At 47.3% G+C, this 21326-nt stretch overlaps 1 protein-coding gene across 1 annotated transcript in view; it reads right to left on the bottom strand.

Annotated features, from left to right (window-relative positions):
• Nucleotides 1-21326, bottom strand: part of LOC122923299 (NADPH oxidase 4-like) — a 249354-nt gene that overhangs the window by 120253 nt on the left and 107775 nt on the right. Inside the window, exon 12 of the mRNA XM_044274078.1 lies at nt 8881-8941. Coding sequence (XP_044130013.1) covers nt 8881-8941 — 61 coding nt within the window. The remainder of the gene's footprint in view (nt 1-8880; nt 8942-21326) is intronic.

The following is a 21326-nucleotide window of genomic DNA, read 5'->3' as shown; positions in this document are numbered from 1 at the left end:
AGGTTATTATAAGTAGATATCAGTAGGGATGAGCGAACCCGAACTGTATAGTTCGGGTTCGTACCGAATTTTGGGGTGTCCGTGACACGGACCCGAACATTTTCGTAAAAGTCTGGGTTCGGGTTCGGTGTTCGTCGCTTTCTTGGCGCTTTTTGAAAGGCTGCAAAGCAGCCAATCAACAAGCGTCATACTACTTGCCCCAAGAGGCCTACTATTGGCATGGCTGTGATTGGCCAGTGCAGCTTGTGACCCAGCCTCTATTTAAGCTGGAGTCACGTAGCGCCGCACGTCACTCTGCTCTGATCAGTGTAGGGAGAGGTTGCAGCTGCGACGTTAGGGCGAGATTAGGCAGTGATTAACTCCTCCAAAAGACTTCATTCAGTGATCGATCTGCAGCTGTGGATCATTGAACTGCTGCTATTCAATTGCTCACTGTTTTTAGGCTGCCCAGAGCGTTTTTCATTCACTTTTTTCTGGGGTGATCGGCGGCCATTTTGTGTCTTGTGGTGCGCCAGCACAAGCTGCCACCAAGTACATTTAACCCTCAATAGTGTGGTTATTTTTTGGCTATATCCTACATCAGGGTCAAGCTGTCACACCAAGTGCATTTAACCATCAATAGTGTGGTTATTTTTTGGCCATATACTACATCAGGGGCAAGCTGAGCCTGTCACCAAGTGCATTTAACCCTAAATAGTGTGGTTGTTTTTTGGCTATATCCTACATCGGTCAAGCTGTCACACCAAGTGCATTTAACCATCAATAGTGTGGTTATTTTTTGGCCATATACTACAACATCAGGGGCAAGCTGAGCCTGTCACCAAGTGCATTTAACCCTCAATAGTGTGGTTGTATTTTGGCTATATCCTACATCGGTCAAGCTGTCACACCAAGTGCATTTAACCATCAATAGTGTGGTTATTTTTTGGCCATATACTACAACATCAGGGGCAAGCTGAGCCTGTCACCAAGTGCATTTAACCCTCAATAGTGTGGTTGTTTTTTGGCTATATCCTACATCAGGGTCAAGCTGTCACACCAAGTGCATTTAACCATCAATAGTGTGGTTATTTTTTGGCCATATACTACAACATCAGGGGCAAGCTGAGCCTGTCACCAAGTGCATTTAACCCTCAATAGTGTGGTTGTTTTTTGGCTATATCCTACATCAGGGTCAAGCTGTCACACCAAGTGCATTTAACCATCAATAGTGTGGTTATTTTTTGGCCATATACTACAACATCAGGGGCAAGCTGAGCCTGTCACCAAGTGCATTTAACCCTCAATAGTGTGGTTGTTTTTTGGCTATATCCTACATCAGGGTCAAGCTGTCACACCAAGTGCATTTAACCATCAATAGTGTGTGTTTTTTTGGCCATATACTACATCAGGGGCAAGCTGAGCCTGTCACCAAGTGCATTTAACCCTCAATAGTGTGGGTGTTTTTTGGCTATATCCTACATCAGGGTCAAGCTGTCACACCAAGTGCATTTAATCATCAATAGTGTGGTTATTTTTTGGCCATATACTACATCAGGGGCAAGCTGAGCCTGTCACCAAGTGCATTTAACCCTCAATAGTGTGGTTGTTTTTTGGCTATATCCTACATCAGGGTCAAGCTGTCACACCAAGTGCATTTAACCATCAATAGTGTGGTTATTTTTGGGCTATATCCTACATCAGGGGCTTGGCTGTGCTTGCTATTTTATTGAGGGGTGAAATACAATTGCCAAAATAGCAGTACCCTAAATATGGTGTTTCAGCTGTGGCTAGCCAATTGTAATACTGTCTGCTGTCTGGCAAAGGATATATTTTTGTTCAGGGTTGAAATACAATTCCCAACTTAGCAATTTCCTAAATTAGTGGTTTCTGCTGTATCAGGGCTACTTTAAATCTATTCATTAAAAGGGTATATAAGATTCAAGGTGCATATAGGGTCATTCTCAATAACTTCACACACACGCTACTGTGCATTTCCAAGTCTAATTCTGTCTGTAAACGTATACCTTTCACCCAGCGCCTAAATACTAGGCCTCAAAGTTACATCCATCCAAATCTGTGGTTATTGCTGTGGCTGGTCAAGTTATTTAGTGTCCGTCAAAGCACAGTTTTTGTTCTGGGTTGAAATACAATTCCCAATTTAGCAATTTCCTAATTTAGTGGTTTCTGCTGTATCAGGCCTACTTTAAATCTATCCCTAAAAGGGTATATAAGATTCCAGGTGCAGATAGGGTTATTCTCAATAACTTCACACACACGCTACTGTGCAATTCCAAGTCCAATTCTGTGTGTAAACGTATACCTGTCACCCAGCGCCTAAAAAATAGGCCTTACATTTATATTCATCCAAATCTGTGGTTATTGCTGTGGCTGGTCAAGTTATTTAGTGTCCGTCAAAGCACAGTTTTTGTTCTGGGTTGAAATACAATTCCCAATTTTGCAATTTCCTAATTTAGTGGTTTCTGCTGTATCAGACCTACTTTAAATCTATCCCTAAAAGGGTATATAAGATTCAAGGTGCAGATAGGGTCATTCTCAATAACTTCACACACACGCTACTGTGCATTTCCAAGTCTATTTCTGTCTGTAAACGTATAACTTTCACCCAGCGCCTAAATACTAGGCCTCAAATTTACATCCATCTAAATCTGTGGTTATTGCTGTACTGTTCTGGCTGGTCAAGTTATTTAGTGTCCGTCAAAGCACAGTTTTTGTTCTGGGTTGAAATACAATTCCCAATTTAGCAATTTCCTAATTTAGTGGTTTCTGCTGTATCAGACCTACTTTAAATCTATCCCTAAAAGGGTAGTTTAGATTCAAGGTGCTGATAGGGTCATCCACAATAACTTCACACGCTACCGTGCATTTCCAAGTCTAATTCTGTCCGTAAACGTATACCTGTCACCCAGCGCCTAAATACTAGGCCTCAAATTTATATTCAGCTAAATCTGTGGTTACTGCTGTGCCTGTATTAGTGTAATACGGTACCTAAATAGATAGCCAGATAGTGTTAGGTGTCTGTAAAAAAAGGCCTGAATTTGAATTCAATACATTGGGCCAAATAATATTTTTCTTATTGTGGTGAACGGTAACAATGAGGAAAACATCTAGTAAGGGACGCGGACGTGGACATGGTCGTGGTGGTGTTAGTGGACCCTCTGGTGCTGGGAGAGGACGTGGCCGTTCTGCCACAGCCACACGTCCTAGTGTACCAACTACCTCAGGTCCCAGTAGCCGCCAGAATTTACAGCGATATTTGGTGGGGCCCAATGCTGTTCTAAGGATGGTAATACCTGAGCAGGTACAGGCATTAGTCAATTGGGTGGCTGACAGTGGATCCAGCACGTTCACATTATCTCCCACCCAGTCTTCTGCAGAAAGCGCACAGATGGCGCCTGAAAACCAACCCCATCAGTCTGTCACATCACCCCCATGCATACCAGGGAAACTGTCTCAGCCTCAAGTTATGCAGCAGTCTCTTATGCTGTTTGAAGACTCCGCTGGCAGGGTTTCCCAAGGGCATCCACCTAGCCCTTCCCCAGCGGTGGAAGACATAGAATGCACTGACGCACAACCACTTATGTTTCCTGATGATGAGGACATGGGAATACCACCTCAGCACGTCTCTGATGATGACAAAACACAGGTGCCAACTGCTGCGTCTTTCTACAGTGTGCAGACTGAACAGGAGGTCAGGGATCAAGACTGGGTGGAAGACGATGCAGGGGACAATGAGGTCCTAGACCCTACATGGAATGAAGGTCGTGCCACGGACTTTCACAGTTTGGAGGAAGAGGCAGTGGTGAGACCGAGCCAACAGCGTAGCAAAAGAGGGAGCAGTGGGCAAAAGCAGAACACCCGCCGCCAAGAGACTCCGCCTGCTACTGACCGCCGCCATCTGGGACCGAGCACCCCAAAGGCAGCTTCAAGGAGTTCCCTGGCATGGCACTTCTTCAAACAATGTGCTGACGACAAGACCCGAGTGGTTTGCACGCTGTGCCATCAGAGCCTGGAGCGAGGCATTAACGTTCTGAACCTTAGCACAACCTGCATGACCAGGCACCTGCATGCAAAGCATGAACTGCAGTGGAGTAAACACCTTAAAAACAAGGAAGTCACTCAGGCTCCCACTGCTACCTCTTCTGCTGCTGCCGCCTCGGCCTCTTCCTCCACCTCTGGAGGAACGTTGGCACCTGCCGCCCAGCAAACAGGGGATGTACCACCAACACCACCACCTCCGTCACCAAGCATCTCAACCATGTCACACGGCAGCGTTCAGCTCTCCATCTCACAAACATTTGAGAGAAAGCGTAAATTCCCACCTAGCCACCCTCGATCCCTGGCCCTGAATGCCAGCATTTCTAAACTACTAGCCTATGAAATGCTGTCATTTAGGCTGGTGGACACAGACAGCTTCAAACAGCTCATGTCGCTTGCTGTCCCACAGTATGTTGTTCCCAGCCGGCACTACTTCTCCAAGAGAGCCGTGCCTTCCCTGCACAACCAAGTATCCGATAAAATCAAGTGTGCACTGAGGAACGCCATCTATGGCAAGGTCCACCTAACCACAGATACGTGGACCAGTAAGCACGGCCAGGGACGCTATATCTCCCTAACTGCACACTGGGTAAATGTAGTGGCGGCTGGGCCCCAGGCGGAGAGCTGTTTGGCGCACGTCCTTCTGCCACCAAGGATCGCAGGGCAACATTCTTTGCCTCCTGTTGCCACCTCCTCCTACTCAGCTTCCTCCTCCTCTTCTTCCACCTGCTCATCCAGTCAGCCACACACCTTCACCACAAACTTGAGCACAGCCCGGGGTAAACGTCAGCAGGCCAATTCTGAAACTCATATGTTTGGGGGACAGGCCCCACACCGCACAGGAGTTGTGGCGGGGTATAGAACAACAGACCGACGAGTGGTTGCTGCCGGTGAGCCTCAAGCCCGGCCTGGTGGTGTGCGATAATAGGCGAAATCTCGTTGCAGCTCTGGGACTAGCCGGTTTGACGCACATCCCTTGCCTGGGGCATGTGCTGAATTTGGTGGTGCAGAAGTTCATTCACAACTACCCCGACATGTCAGAGCTGCTGCATAAAGTGCGGGCCGTCTGTTCGCGCTTCCGGCGTTCACATCCTGCCGCTGCTCGCCTGTCTGGGCTACAGCGTAACTTCGGCCTTCCCGCTCACCGCCTCATATGCGACGTGCCCACCAGGTGGAACTCCACCTTGCACATGCTGGACAGACTGTGCGAGCAGCAGCAGGCCATAGTGGAGTTTCAGCTGCAGCACGCACAGGTCAGTCGCACTACAGAACAGCACCACTTCACCACCAATGACTGGGCCTCCATGCGAGACCTGTGTGCCCTGTTGCGCTGTTTCGAGTACTCCACCAACATGGCCAGTGGTGATGACGTTGTTATCAGCGTTACAATACCACTTCTATGTCTCCTTGAGAAAACACTTAGGGCGATGATGGAAGAGAAGGTGGCCCAGGAGGAGGAGGAGGAAGAGGGGTCATTTTTAGCACTTTCAGGCCAGTCTCTTAGAAGTGACTCAGAGGGAGGTTTTTTGCAACAGCAGAATCCAGGTACAAATGTGGCCAGCCAGGGCCCAATACTGGAGGATGAGGAGGACGAGGATGAGGAGGAGGTGGAGGAGGATGAGAATGAAGCATGGTCACAGCGGGGTGGCACCCAACGCAGCTCGGGCCCATCACTGGTGCGTGGCTGGGGGGAAACGCAGGACGATGACGATACGCCTCCCACAGAGGACAGTTTGTCCTTACCCCTGGGCAGCCTGGCACACATGAGCGACTACATGCTGCAGTGCCTGCGCAACGATAGCAAAGTTGCCCACATTTTAACGTGTGCGGACTACTGGGTTGCCACCCTGCTGGATCCACGCTACAAAGACAATGTGCCCACCCTACTTCCTGCACTGGAGCGTGATAGGAAGATGCGCGAGTACAAGCGCACGTTGGTAGACGCGCTACTGAGATCATTCCCAAATGTCCCAGGGGAACAAGTGGAAGCCCAAGGCCAAGGCAGAGGAGGAGCAAGAGGTCGCCAAGGCAGCTGTGTCACGGCCAGCTCCTCTGAGGGCAGGGTTAGCATGGCAGAGATGTGGAAAAGTTTTGTCAACACACCACAGCTAACTGCACCACCACCTGATACGCAACGTGTTAGCAGGAGGCAACATTTCACTAACATGGTGGAACAGTACGTGTGCACACCCCTCCACGTACTGACTGATGGTTCGGCCCCATTCAACTTCTGGGTCTCTAAATTGTCCACGTGGCCAGAGCTAGCCTTTTATGCCTTGGAGGTGCTGGCCTGCCCGGCGGCCAGCGTTTTGTCTGAACGTGTATTCAGCACGGCAGGGGGCGTCATTACAGACAAACGCAGCCGCCTGTCTACAGCCAATGTGGACAAGCTGACGTTCATAGAAATGAACCAGGCATGGATCCCACAGGACCTTCCATCCCTTGTGCAGATTAGACATTAACTACCTCCCCTTAACCATATATTATTGTACTCCAGGGCACTTCCTCATTCAATCCTATTTTTATTTTCATTTTACCATTATATTGCGGGGCAACCCAAAGTTGAATGAACCTCTCCTCTGTCTGGGTGCCGGGGCCTAAATATATGACAATGGACTGTTACAGTGGTGGGTGACGTGAAGCATGATTCTCTGCTATGATATGAAGACTGATTCTCTGCTGACATGAAGCCAGATTCTCTGTTACGGGACCTCTCTCCTCTGCCTGGGTGCCTGGGCCTAAATATCTGACAATGGACTGTTCCAGTGTTGGGTGACGTGAAGCATGATTCTCTGCTATGATATGAAGACTAATTCTCTGCTGACATGAAGCCAGATTCTCTGTTACGGGACCTCTCTCCTCTGCCTGGGTGCCGGGGCCTAAATTTATGACAATGGACTGTTCCAGTGGTGGGTGACGTGAAGCATGATTCTCTGCTATTATATGAAGACTGATTCTCTGCTGACATGAAGCCAGATTCTCTGTTACGGGACCTCTCTCCTCTGCCTGGGTGCCTGGGCCTAAATATCTGACAATGGACTGTTCCAGTGTTGGGTGACGTGAAGCATGATTCTCTGCTATGATATGAAGACTGATTCTCTGCTGACATGAAGCCAGATTCTCTGTTACGGGACCTCTCTCCTCTGCCTGGGTGCCTGGGCCTAAATTTATGACAATGGACTGTTACAGTGGTGGGTGACGTGAAGCATGATTCTCTGCTATGATATGAAGACTGATTCTCTGCTGACATGAATCCAGATTCTCTGTTACGGGACCTCTCTCCTCTGCCTGGGTGCCTGGGCCTAAATATCTGACAATGGACTGTTCCAGTGTTGGGTGACGTGAAGCATGATTCTCTGCTATGACATGAAGACTGATTCTCTGCTGACATGAAGACAGATTCTCTGTTACGGGACCTCTCTCCTCTGCCTGGGTGCCTGGGCCTAAATATCTGACAATGGACTGTTCCAGTGTTGGGTGACGTGAAGCCTGATTCTCTGCTATGACAAGACGACTGATTCTCTGCTGACATGAAGACAGATTCTCTGTTACGGGACCTCTCTCCTCTGCCTGGGTGCCGGGGCCTAAATATATGACAATGGACTGTTACAGTGGTGGGTGACATGAAGCCAGATTCTCTGCTATGGGACCTCTCTCCAATTGATATTGGTTAATTTTTATTTATTTTATTTTTATTTTAATTAATTTCCCTATCCACATTTGTTTGCAGGGGATTTACCTACATGTTGCTGCCTTTTGCAGCCCTCTAGCCCTTTCCTGGGCTGTTTTACAGCCTTTTTAGTGCCGAAAAGTTCGGGTCCCCATTGACTTCAGTGGGGTTCGGGTTCGGGACGAAGTTCGGGTCGGGTTCGGATGTTCTCGAACCCGAACATCCAGGTGTTCGCTCAACTCTAGAGATGAGTGAATCAATTTTCTTATTTTATTACCTTTTCTGATGATAGATTTTCTTTTGTTATAACTTGTGGAGTCTCCTTTTACCTCCATCCATTATCATTGCTTACCAAGTCAATCCTTGTGTGATGACTATTTGTCCTGAATCAAAAAGATAGGACTAGAGATGGGCACTTTCAATTTTGCCTTGATTCTGAATTTTTGGTGATTTGATTGATTCAGCGAATTTTGGAGTGATAGTGAGAATATATATATATATATATATATATATATACACACACAGTATATAAATATATTAAATTTTTTTGTTACAAAAATGAGAGACAAGAGAGAAAAAATTTGAGGCCAATTGGAGCACTTTCAATTTTGGAAAGAATCGATTCAGACCTGAATCAAATCAGTTGGCCAATTTGGCTAAATTGAACCCATTTCAGCAATTTGCTTATCTCTAGATAGGACTACTGTATATAACCAGTCCTTTTCCGCCAGGGAATGGTTCTACAAACTTGATTTTTTTTTCCAGCACAATTCCGAAGCTTTAAAGGGAATATGTCACCAGCAACATCCCTATCCAATTGTTTGCATAGACACGTAGCTGTGGTCCACCTGTTTTTCTTTTGTTCATCAGAGGCTCCATTCCTGTGTTATGACACTTTTTCTTAATATGCAACTTAGGTGCAATTTTGGTGCAATGAGGATACTACTATTGCTTTTCTTGCACTCAAGCTATACACCTTTGGCCAGCCTGCTTTACCGCTGCCTGACCTTGTCAATCAAGGCAGCGAGGGAGGGGGTTGGCCACAGAAAAGAGTCAATCTTGGGTGCAACTAGAGCAATGGTGGCGCCCTGAGCCCTAATTATACAAAGAGGGCCATAATGGAAGCCAGTTCACTGAGATGAAAGATTATTCAGTATTTCTTTAAAACATACCTGTCCAGTCTCCCACAACTTTAATGTGAACGGCAAATGTGGCTTTTGTGTCCGTAGGGCACTAAAATATAAAAATACAGAAATCAACAAGGAGGCAAAATAAAAAAAAAATTACTACGAAAAAACATAACTACGTACTACCTTTACAGAGGTTGGTGGAGGTTATGGATGTTATAATGACTTACTGTATATAAAGTAACTCAGAGTTGTACACAGAGGGCCACAGCTTTGTAGATGCATTTATTGTAAGTTATTTATAATGTTTCTGCAATTGCTAAATAAATTATACTTTTGCTGTCATCCTTTAAAACAATCCATACAATGCACTGGTATACTGTATATAGAGATGTATCTGTAAATAACAGTATATTGTATATAGGGAGAATACTACTGAGGATTATAGTCAATGAAAATCCTTCTATTCTATATAGTTACAGGAAGTCCTGAGTTCAAGACCTGCAGAGACAAGGACTTCTGAGGGCTTCCTTCAAAAGGATGAGGAGTCACACTATGACTTTATAGTAAAGAGCAGGGATGTCTTAAAGGTAATGTGTCATCATAAAATGAATTATTGTATAAATAATGTTTTTATGGTTAACGAATTTTTAAAGAATATTTGGTGATGATATTTTAACATTTTCATGTCAATATCTATATTTAAACAAAAAACATAAAATCCTGCATTTTTCTTACTGGCCGCTAAGCCTAATCATAGGCGCAACTTCTTGAGCGCTTTACTCCAGTTATCTGCCATTCTAATCCTGCCTGTAATGATATCACCTCTGTGTATAGATAAGACAGGATCCACCATTCACAATAGGTGATTGTCAGAGATCAGATCTTCTTTCCCTGTACAGTGACCTCTGCACAGGTCACAGAGCATGCCCAGAACACTCTCCTGACCACTGTCTATGGACCATGGGGCTAAAATAAAGCAATTTTCTTAATTCTTTCTAAAGATTGTTAAGAACAGCTCAGGTAAGAAGGCCGCCCCCATAATCATGTTCAGGAAATAAAATAAAAAAATCTACAATCAGAAAATAAAAACTGATTAGAAAAAAAGGTTATGTTGTGTTACCATCTGATCATGCTATTACAGCAGTTGCCAGAGTCCTATTGTTAATTGCCCCAGGACAGAATTCTCAATCAATCCATCAATTAAATGGGAGTAGACATTGACTATAAAGATTGTTTTTCTCTCTGGAGGACCCATTACACCGACAGCACATTGATCTCAATAGGAACAGTGTAATACTGCATTCAAACTGTGGTGGTGCTGTAGGGAAAGTAAATACTTGCTGCTATGTTCCCACGCTAAATTTATCTGAACTCTATGGGTCTCGTCACCTGATTTTTGGATAACCAAGTGGCCCTGGAAAAATAAAAATAAAAGTGGCCCCATGTTTTAGGCGGGTCCAAAAATTGACAGAAGGAGGGGCAACACAAGTTAGTGGGGTCAGCAATTCCATAGCACAAAATAGCGCCCCAGTAGAACCGTATACCACAGTGTGGTGGCCATAAATAGGTGCTATTTTCTGTCCTCCTCCTCCAGTTGTGGGCCACAGTTGCATTCAGAAGGACATGTGTGGTCACTGGACGGTTACATGAGTTTCTGAGTATCACAGGGTTAATTACCACTGAGAGATCATTATGTACTCAGCCAACTGCAGAAAAGGAGGGTTCAGGAGGCCCCATGGGGCATTGGCCCACCGGGAAATTTCCCTGTAAGGTCTATGGCCAATCTCCCCCCTGGATTGTAGCGATCTGACCACCTTTTTTTAGAAGGTGGGATGGGAATGTTAGTTTTGAAGGAAATATGAAATGACTGATAATCCAATATCACAGCCTCCTGATTAGAGATGAGCGAATCGAAGTTGACTAAGTAGAATTCGATCCGAATTTCAGGAAAAATTTGATTTGCACCAAATCCGAATTTCCTTATGCTTCATGGTAACAAATTGCATTTTTTCCTAAAATGGCTGCTGCACCTGTGAGGACATGGAGCAAGGAACTCTGGGAAGGTGGGATCACCCATAATGCCATGCATGCAGCCAATCAGCAGCCAGCCATCCTTGTGATGTCACAGCCCTATAAATAGCCTCAGCCATCTTGGATTCTGCCATTTTCCAGTGTGCTTAGTGCAGGGAGAGATGTCAGCAGGCGCTAGGGACAGTGCTAGGAAAGACTAAAACTTTTTTATTTTGCTGAATTGAAGTGTAGGGAAAGGATAGGGAGGAATCATTCCACATCATATATGTTGAACAGAGTTCAGTAGGGAAGGTTACAGCCTGGGTAATAGGAACAATCCTATTACACCTTACTGCACTGACTGGATCCAAATTGCCATTATACAGCTCTGTAATTACAGCAAACCATTCTTGTTATTGGGGTGTTACTAGTCCTTGTGCGGTGCAGTTATATGGTCTAAAGCATTTTTTGGCTTGAATAAGTGGAAAAAAGGGCTTATTAGCCATTATGTGGCAAAGTGCGAAAATTACAGCCCTTTTCAGCGTGTATTAGTGGCACAAAAAAAAAATTATTTGCCGTTTAGAGGTGCAGTTATACAAACCGGATTCCAAAAAAGTTGGGCCACTAAAAAAATTGTGAATAAAAACTGAATGCAATGATGTGGAGATGGCAAATGTCCAGGGGCGGACTGGGCCGGGGGGCAGGGGGCAATTGCCCCCCGGGCCTCCCTGGCTTGCTGTCCCGGCCGGCCGGGCCGGAATAAACTGCCACTTTAAGCCAGGGAGACGGGGAGCAGGGGAGGCGTGTTGCCGGCAGCCTATCAGACAGGCCGCCGGACCGGCGCAGGCGGCGCGATGACGTCATCGGCGCGATGAAGTCATCGCGCCACCTGCGCCGGTCCTGCGGCCTGACTGAGCCGCTGCGCTGCCGTAAAGTGATTACATCTGTGCTGGCTGGAGGCGGGACCGGAGTATTCCAGAGAAGCAGGGAGGTAAGTATAAGTCTGACTGACATATATATTTTTTTTCTTCTTTATTTCTGTCCCTATCTGGCTACTGGCCCTGGGCTGGCACTTTATGAGGGGGGTGGGGGGCAGGAGGGCACAATCTGGCTAGTGGCTACTCCTGGCACATTATAGGGGGGCCCCCCCTAATCTGGCTGCTGGGCTGGCACTTTATGAGGGGGGTGGGGGGCAGGGGGGCACAATCTGTCTACTCCTGGCACATTATAGGGGGGCCCCTATCTGGCTACTCCTGGCACATTAGTCGGGGGGCCCTATCTGGCTACTGGCACATTAGTGGGGGGCCTATGGCTACTGGCAGATTATAGGGGGGCCTATGGCTACTGGCACATTATGGGGGGGCTATGGGTACTGGCACATTATGGGGGACCTATGGCTACTGGCACATTATGGGGGACCTATGGCTACTGGCACATTATGGGGGGCCTATGGCTACTGGCAGATTATAGGGGGGCTATGGCTACTGGCAGATTATAGGGGGACTATGGGCTGATGGCAGATTATAGGGGGGCCTATGACTACTGGCAGATTATAGGGGGACAATGGGCTGATGGCACATTATGGGGGGCCTATGGCTACTGGCACATTATAGGGGGGCCCTATATGGCTACTGGCACATTATAGGGGGCCCTATGTGGCTACTGGCACATTATAGGGGGGCCCTATGTGGCTACTGGCACATTATAGGGGGGCCCTATGTGGCTACTGGCACATTATAGGGGGGCCCTATGTGGCTACTGGCACATTAGTGGGGGGGCTATGGCTACTGGCACATTAGTGGGGGGGGGCTATGGCTACTGGCACATTAGTGGGGGGCTATGGCTACTGGCACATTAGTGGGGGGGGCTATGGCTACTGGCACATTAGTGGGGGGGCTATGGCTACTGGCACATTATAGGGGGGCCTATGGCTACTGGCACATTATAGGGGGGCCCTCTCTGGGTACTGGCACATTATAGTGGAGGGGGCCTATGGCTACTGGCACATTATAGGTGGGCTCTATCTGGCTACTGGCACATTATAGGGGGGCCCTATCTGGCTACTGGCACATTATAGGGGGGCCCTATCTGGCTACTGGCACATTATAGGGGGGCCCTATCTGGCTACTGGCACATTATAGGGGGCCCTATCTGGCTACTAGCACATTATAGGGGGCACTATGGGGACATTAGCTCAACTGGGGATATTACAAGGGGGTATTTTGTGCACTGTCTATTATAAGGAAAATGATTTCTACTGGGGGGGGGGGCATTATGGTGGGTTTTATTACTCCCCCATGGTATGACCCCCTAGTAGCAGCACCAGCCTCTCCCTGCTCTGCTATCCCTCTGCCCCTTCTCTAAATCCTTATTATGAAATCTTTCTCATTAGGATAAAACACAACATCAGCTCCGCCGAGCCCCCGGCCAAAGTGTGGAAGTGACGTCCGAGATCCCCAAGGGCCAAGTAACTGTAAGTTTTCAAATGAAATATGTTTATGCTATACACATATAGCCTACACTGTGCCACACTATATACAGTTTCTCCTGCAAAAGTCATCAAGTGTCATGGGGGGGACACAGAGCAGCGCCCAGCGGGGAGGAGAGAATACACGGATGCAACACTGTATCAGCCAGAAAATGACACTTTCGGCATTATACCAAAAATGCAATTTTCGGCTGATATGTTTCGGCGGCCGATATATCGGAGCATGCCTAGTTTATTTTGTTTTACTGTGTTGTAATTTACATGGCTGACGAAAGTGGCAAGGGGGGGGGGGTCAGGAGGAGGCAGGGGAAATGGGAAAGCAGGAGGGGGGCTCAGTGGGCCTCTGGGTGTTACTTGCCCCCTGGGCCAAAAGTTGCCAGTCAGCCCCTGCAAATGTCAATATTTTATTTGTAATAGAACGTAGATGACAGATCAAGCGTTTAATCCGAGTAAATGTATCATTTTAAAGGAAAAATACATTGATTCTAATTTTCACGGTGTCAACAAATCCCCAAAAAGTTGGGACAAGTAGCAATAAGAGCCTGGAAAAAGTAAATTTGAGCTTAACGAAGAGCTGGAAGACCAATTAACACTAATTAAGTCAATTGGCAACATGATTGGGTATAAAAAGAGCTTCTCAGAGTGGCAGTGTCTCTCAGAAGCCAAGATGGGTAGAGGATCACCAATTCCCACAATGTTGCGCAGAAAGATAGTGGAGCAATATCAGAAAGGTGTTACCCAGCGAAAAATTGCAAAGACTTTGCATCTATTATCATCAACTGTGCATAACATCATCCGAAGATTTAGAGAATCTGGAACAATCTCTGTGCGTAAAGGTCAAGGCTGTAAAACCATACTGGATGCCCGTGATCTCCGGGCCCTTAAACGACACTGCACCACAAACAGGAATGCTACTGTAAAGGAAATCACAGAATGGGCTCAGGAATACTTTCAGAAACCATTGTCAGTGAACACAATACACCGTGCCATCCGCCGTTGCCAGCTGAAACTCTACAGTGCAAAGAAGAAGCCATTTCTAAGCAAGATCCACAAGCTCAGGCGTTTCCACTGGGCCAGGGATCATTCAAAATGTAGTGTGGCAAAATGGAAGACTGTTCTGTGGTCAGACGAGTTACGATTTGAAGTTCTTTTTGGAAATCTGGGACGCCATGTCATCCGGACCAAAGAGGACAAGGACAACCCAAGTTGTTATCAACGCTCAGTTCAGAAGCCTGCATCTCTGATGGTATGGGGTTGCATGAGTGCGTGTGGCATGGGCAGCTTGCATGTCTGGAAAGGCACCATCAATGCAGAAAAATATATTCAGGTTCTAGAACAACATATGCTCCCATCCAGACGTCATCTCTTTCAGGGAAGACCCTGCATTTTTCAACAAGATAATGCCAGACCACATTCTGCATCAATTACAACATCATGGCTGCGTAGGAGAAGGATCCGGGTACTGAAATGGCCAGTCTGCAGTCCAGATCTTTCACCTATAGAGAACATTTGGCGCATCATAAAGAGGAAGGTGCAACAAAGAAGGCCCAAGACGATTGAACAGTTAGAGGCCTGTATTAGACAAGAATGGGAGAGCATTCCTATTTCTAAACTTGAGAAACTGGTCTCCTCGGTTTGTAAGAAGAAGGGGAGATGCCACACAGTGGTGAAAATGGCCTTGTCTCAACTTTTTGGGGATTTGTTGACACCATGAAATTCTGATTCAACATATTTTTCCCTTAAAATGGTACATTTTCTCAGTTTAAACTTTTGTTCCGTGATTTATGTTCTATTCTGAATAAAATATTAGAAGTTGGCACCTCCACATCATTGCATTCAGTTTTTATTCACGATTTGTATAGTGTCCCAACTTTTTGGGAATCCGGTTTGTATGTTCTAAAGCCCTTTTTGTCGTGTATTAGTGGCAAAAGAAAAATATAATTGCCGTTCAGCGGTGCAGTTATATGTTCTAAAGACCTTTCTGTCGTGTATTAGTGCAAAAGAAAAATATATTTGCCGTTCAGAGGTGAAGTTATATGTTCTAAAGCACTTTTTTGCGTGTATTAGTGGCACAAAAAAAGTATTTGCCGTTGTGTGGTGAATTGAGAAAATTAAAGACTTTTTGGGGGTGTTTTAATTTCCTTTTTATTTATTTATCTGATTTAACAGTATGTCAGACAGAGTGCCTGCACAGGGGAGTGGCAGAGGCCTAAATGTTTCTGGCGCAGGCACAGGTCACAGCAGATTAAGGGGGCATGCCAGCAGGGGTCACTTCGAGAGGCCTGGGCTCCTGGTGTCATCTAGCGGTCATCTCTTGACCAGCAACCCAGCAGTTCTTGAATGGTTGACTCGGACATCCACTTCGTCCCAAGTGACATCAGACACCCCCAGCCAAGAGTCGGTGGGTTATTCAGACACAACCGTTAGCTGGCATGGCCCGGGAGCAGGCTCTGTGCCCTCACCTGTCCTCAACCTGCCTCAGTCCTTTTTTGTTCCCTCAGCCAGAGAAGTATTATATGGTGTGGGCTCAGCCCCACTATACAGCAAGGACAAGCTACTAGAGGACAGTCAGCAGCTACTGGCCAGCCAAGATGTGGAGGAGACATCCGCCGCTTCCTCCGGTAGGCGGGCAAGTAGTGATGAGGAGAGTGGCGTGGGAGCTGGTGTTGCGAGCGGTGAGGCTCCTGACCCAGAGACCGTTGAGGAGGACATCAGTTAGGTGCAGACAGTACTCGATGATGATGATGATGTAGCTGATCACACTTGGGAGCCAGGTGAAACGGGGGCTTCATCATCATCTGAAGAAGAGGGTGGCAGCTTGACCGTGAGGCAGCGTTGGAGCCAGCAAGTCGCTAGTGTGGCGGGGAGTCAGCAGGGTGGCAGCAGTGAAAGGTAGGTAGCCAAACGTGCCCGGTGTAGATGACCCACTTCGCAGGAGCTTACCTGCCCGGAAAGTAGTGGTGCACGGGTTCACGGAAGCAGCGTCTGTAGCAGTGAGTCAGTGCGTAGTGTTGGGGGTAAAATTATCTACTCGCCGGTGTGGCAGGTTTTTGTTAAGCCGCCGGAGGAGGTGAACATGACCATATGTAGAATTTATGGGCAGAAGGTTAGGCGTGGCCTGGGTGCCAATGTTTGCACCACGGCCCTGCATCAATATATGCAGCGTCACCATGAAGTCGCCTGGGAGAACCGTGGCTCTGATGTGGTGGTCCAGCCTGCCGCAGCAACCACTGCATTACCCAGTGACACGCACCCGGTTTCATGCAGTCAAGGCTCCACCACCTCAGCTGAAGGGAGCTGTCTGTCCTTCTCTTCATTTGCTGGTCCTGATGCTTCTACTTCTACTTCTCGTCAGTCATTCCGTCAGCAATCAATCAACGAAGCAAGTGCCAAAAGACAACAGTATGTGTGGACTCATCCAACGGCGCAGAAGCTGAATGTGCTCCTGTTCTAACTCCCTTTCCAAGTGGTGGAATCTGCACCTTTCAGAGAACTGATGGCTTGTCCCGAGCCGAGGTGGAGAGTCCCAAAACGTAATTTCTTTGCCAAAAAGGCAGTACCAGCCCTGCACACACATGTAGAACAGAAGGTGGGCCAGTCCTTGAGCCTGTCGGTGTCTGCCAAAGTGCACGGCAGTGCCGACGTGTGGAGCTGTAACTACGGTCAGGGACAATACATGTCCTTTATGGCCCACTGAGTGAATGTGGTTCCTGCACAGCCACACCAGCAACTTGGCCAGGTGACGCCGCTTCCGCCTCCACATTGTCACTCTGTTGGTCCTGCTACAATGTACGCCTCTGCCTCCTCATCCTCCACCGTGTCCTCAGCCTCCACTGCAGGGACAATTCCCAGTGTCCCTCCAGCATACCAAGTGTGCAGGGTACGGCGGTGTCACGCTGTTCTGCACCTCGTTTGCCTGGGCAAATATGATCACACAGGGGAGGAACTGCTCCATGTCCTTCATCAAGAAATTGAATCCTGGCTTTCTCTGCGACAACTAAAAATCGTAACCATGGTGACCGAAAATGGGAAGAACATGGTGTCGGTGCTGCGTCAAGGAGAGCTGAGCCATGCGCCCTGCATAGCACACAATCTGGTTGTCAAGCGGTTCCTGAAGTCTTCCACACATCTGTAAGACATCCTAAAAATGGCCAGGAAACTTTGCATGCACTTCAGTCACTCGTATACCGCAAAGCACACCCTCCTTGAGCTCCAGCGGCAGAGCGGAATTCCCCAACATAGGCTGATATGCGACATTTCCACCCGTTGGAATTCCACCCTCCATATGTTGGACCGACTATAAGAACAGAGAAAGACCATAAATGATTTCTTGATGATCCATGCGGACAGGAGTACTGCCCTATGTAACTTCGATGTCAGCCAGTGGCAGCTCATGCGTGACACCTGCCATTTGCTCAGGCCCTTTGAGGAGGCCAAATTATTTGTCAGTTGCCAGGACTACAATATTAACAACGTCATTCCACTGCTCCATGTCCTGAAACAGATCCTGGTAAATCTGGCTGGTCAGGGGACTGGAGACATGGCGCCTAGATCTCACTGCCACATGAGCCCTGTGGGGGCTGAACTGGAGGAGGACATTGGAGCAATGTGTAGCAAAATGGGTGGTTTTTACACAAAGGTGACAGGAGAGGAGGAGCAGGAGCAGCCATAGGAGCTACAGGGCAATGAGTAAGATGAGGCAGAGGACCCAGACACACCGTGGCAGTTTGCAGAGGAGATGGAGGCAGGGAGTCCCTCTGAGTCACTTGCACAAATGGACTGATGCATGCTGACTTGCTTGCATAGTGACAGCCGAATTGTCACCATTCAGCAGCGGGATGACTTCTGGCTCTCCACCTTGTTGGACCCTCGCTACCGGTCCAAAATGGGGGCCTTTTTTACACCTGCTGATAGGGAGGACAAACTGAACTACTATAGAGACATCCTATATAGTCAGTTGGCCGCTGCCTATCTGCGCCATCGTCCATTCTCTCGCAGGTCTGACCGGAGGAGGCCTTCTGCACTCAGGTTCCTCTGCCATGGCCAGCAGCAACTTGAGTCTAGAGTCGTTGATGAGCAGCTTTCTTCACCCGCCTAGTGAAGAAACTACTCACCAGCAGCAGCAGCTAGACCTGGAGCAAGACCTGAACCAGCAGGTGGTGGCATACTTGGACAGCACCCTGCCACCCCACATTGAAGATCCGCTGGACTACTGGGCAGCCAAACTGGATTTGTGACCGCAAGTAGCAGAGTTTGCACTGGAAAAGCTTTCCTGCCGGCCAGTAGTGTGGCATCAGAGCGGGTGTTTAGCACGGAGGGGGCCATACCCCAAGAAGAATTCGCCTGTCCACCTAAAATGTGGAGACACTGACCTTTGTCAAGATGAATCGGGCATGGACCAGGATTCCCACCCACCAATGCCTGATGCATCAGACTAGATCATCCATGGTGTCACACCAACACTTTGACAAAAGAGACCGGTTTCTTCTGGCTGCCTCCCTTAACCTACCATTCTGATGCTGCCACTTGCCTGATGCCACACATCTTATGCCAAGTGTTTCTTCTTTCACCTGCCATCTTCAGTTGGTACTCGTATTGCCACCCATCTCGCCACTCTGTCACCTGGTCACTCTGTGGTCTCTTGATGCCGCTTCCACCTCCACACTATGTCACCTTGCAACTTGGTGGTCTCTTGATGCTGCTGTCACCTCCACACTATGTCACCTTGCCACTCTGTGGTCTCCTGATGCTGCTGCTGCCACTTCCTCCACACTCTGTGATTGTGCCACTCTGTGGCCTCCTAAAGCTGTCACCTCCACACTGTTATTGTGCCATGTGCCACTCCTAATGCTGACGCCACCTCCACACTGTCATTGTGCCACTTTGTGGCCTCCTTCTGATGCTGCCGCCACCTCCAGACTCTGTCATAGGGCCACTCTGTGGTCTCCTCATGCTGCTTCCACCTCACCACTATGTCATAGGGCCACTCTGTGGACTTCCCATGCTGTTCCCACCGTCCCCACTTCATGACTGGGTCACTATTTTGCCTTTCGGCCTGGCTGACATCATCATTTATTTGACCCTTCTTCTGATCTGTCAGAAGGAAGGAAAAATGAGACGCAAAACAGATCCTGTCTGTGTAGCAGCTCTAAGGCCTGTATGGACCCATAAGAATTGACTTATGATTTGGTAGCCAAAAGCAGGAGTGGGTACAAAACACAGAAGACATGCAAATATTCCATTCATGTGTCATCTCTGTTTTGGATCTACTCCTGTTTTTTTTGGCATTAGCAATACTGATGGATTACTGACCTAATGCTGATCGAGTGAAGGCGGATGCTCCACAGACAGGATCCGTTTTTTGGGGGTTATTGTTCTGACGGATCAGAGGAAGGGCAAAATAATCAGTGATGTCAACACAAACTTACTGCTGACACCCTCTCCACTCTGTCGGGGGGGTCTCTACTTGTATAATCGTTTAATAGAACAGGTTCTGTAGACATCTATGTGGAATCAGCTGACGAGGGTGTAAAAGGAGTGCGCTTCTTCTTGGCCCTAACATTGACCTGTAAGGCTGATTTCACACTTCAGTTATTTGGTCAGTTTTGGCCCCATTTTGGCCTGTCATCTGTGTGTCATACTGACTCACAGTATTATTTCACTACCACAGCAGACTCCCTATGCATGTTACTGCAAGGCACAGTGTTCTACACCCCTATAAGGCCTCTCTGCGGCCCGGAAATAGACGTTTTTTAAAGCGATTTACCGCAAATAAATTCGGAACGAACCAATGAGAAATTCTCTCATCTCTACTCCTGATCTTGCAGTTCTCAATAAACAATATACTGTATTTGTGTCGCGTAAGCAAGTTTTAAAAAAAAGATTTTAGTAGCATTTATTTGCTCCTAAAGTGGAATAAATGACCAAGATAGGCGTCATCGCCAATCCTGTTCACTGCCAGTGGATGTCTACTCTATTAGACAACTGGCACCCGCAATGTATGAAGTGAGCTCAGTACGTGATCCATCTCCATACATCCCCTCTTGCATGCTAATTCCGTACATGTACAGTACTATGGAATAAGAGAATAATGGGGTATCTGCGGGATATGCGATAAATGCTTAATAGGTGCAGGTTTCACCTCTGGGACCTCCCTCTATCAGGAGAACAGGTAGCGTTGCATAAGGTAGCTCTATGAATAAGGGTCAATAGACCCCCATTGTTCTAAAGTGGGATCTGCATCTGTCAGTATGCGGTCATTTACAATCCTTACAAGTAGGGTTTATATGCTTGTATAGACTTTTCCATTTGATAGCCCAGAATCCTTGCTAGGATATGCTATTGCAGCAAGCCCCCAAGGAGCCGGTGCAGAGAATGGGAGTGGTAATGGTCCTGATGAAGTGTTGTGTCATGGTGTACTCCTCAGGCCATTGCTCCCTGTGGATCGGGGCAGTGGAGATGTAGTTTGAGGAGTCCGGAAATGAATGTATAACAGTCTCATTTTAGTTGGCACAAAATAAAACTCGCTGTACATCCAGTAGCGGCAAATTCAAAGGGCAGTTCACAATAAACAATATAGTGTATTTGTGTCCCGTAAGCAAGTTTTTATTAATTTTTTTAGTAGCATTTATTTGCTCCTAAAGCGGAATAAATAGCATTTCTATTGCCATATGCCATAATAAGCACAATAATGCTGATTTATGAGTGTGCAGTTTTCTGTGGAATTCTCTTTAAATGAAGCCATAAATGTAATCTATAAAGCCTGGATTAAAGATGGGACAATATATTGCCTAATCCAAAACGGGAGGCCGTTAAATGACCCGTGTTCTTGGAAGAAAACACGTCCAGCGTATACATCAAGCGGCTTTTAAATCAGAGCCCCTTGCAATTAGCGCATGTCTGATTATGCAAATTGGCCAGGCTCGGAAAGCAGATGTTTGCGTTTTTACAGGAAATCTATCATTCTTCGTGTAGTCACTTTTAATGCCTT

The sequence above is a fragment of the Bufo gargarizans genome, unplaced genomic scaffold (genome assembly GCF_014858855.1).
Source record: "Bufo gargarizans isolate SCDJY-AF-19 unplaced genomic scaffold, ASM1485885v1 original_scaffold_1454_pilon, whole genome shotgun sequence".
Taxonomy (NCBI): Eukaryota; Metazoa; Chordata; class Amphibia; order Anura; family Bufonidae; genus Bufo; species Bufo gargarizans.
The sequence above is the reverse complement of the archived record's forward strand: the minus strand, read 5'-3'. Positions and strand labels throughout refer to the sequence as shown.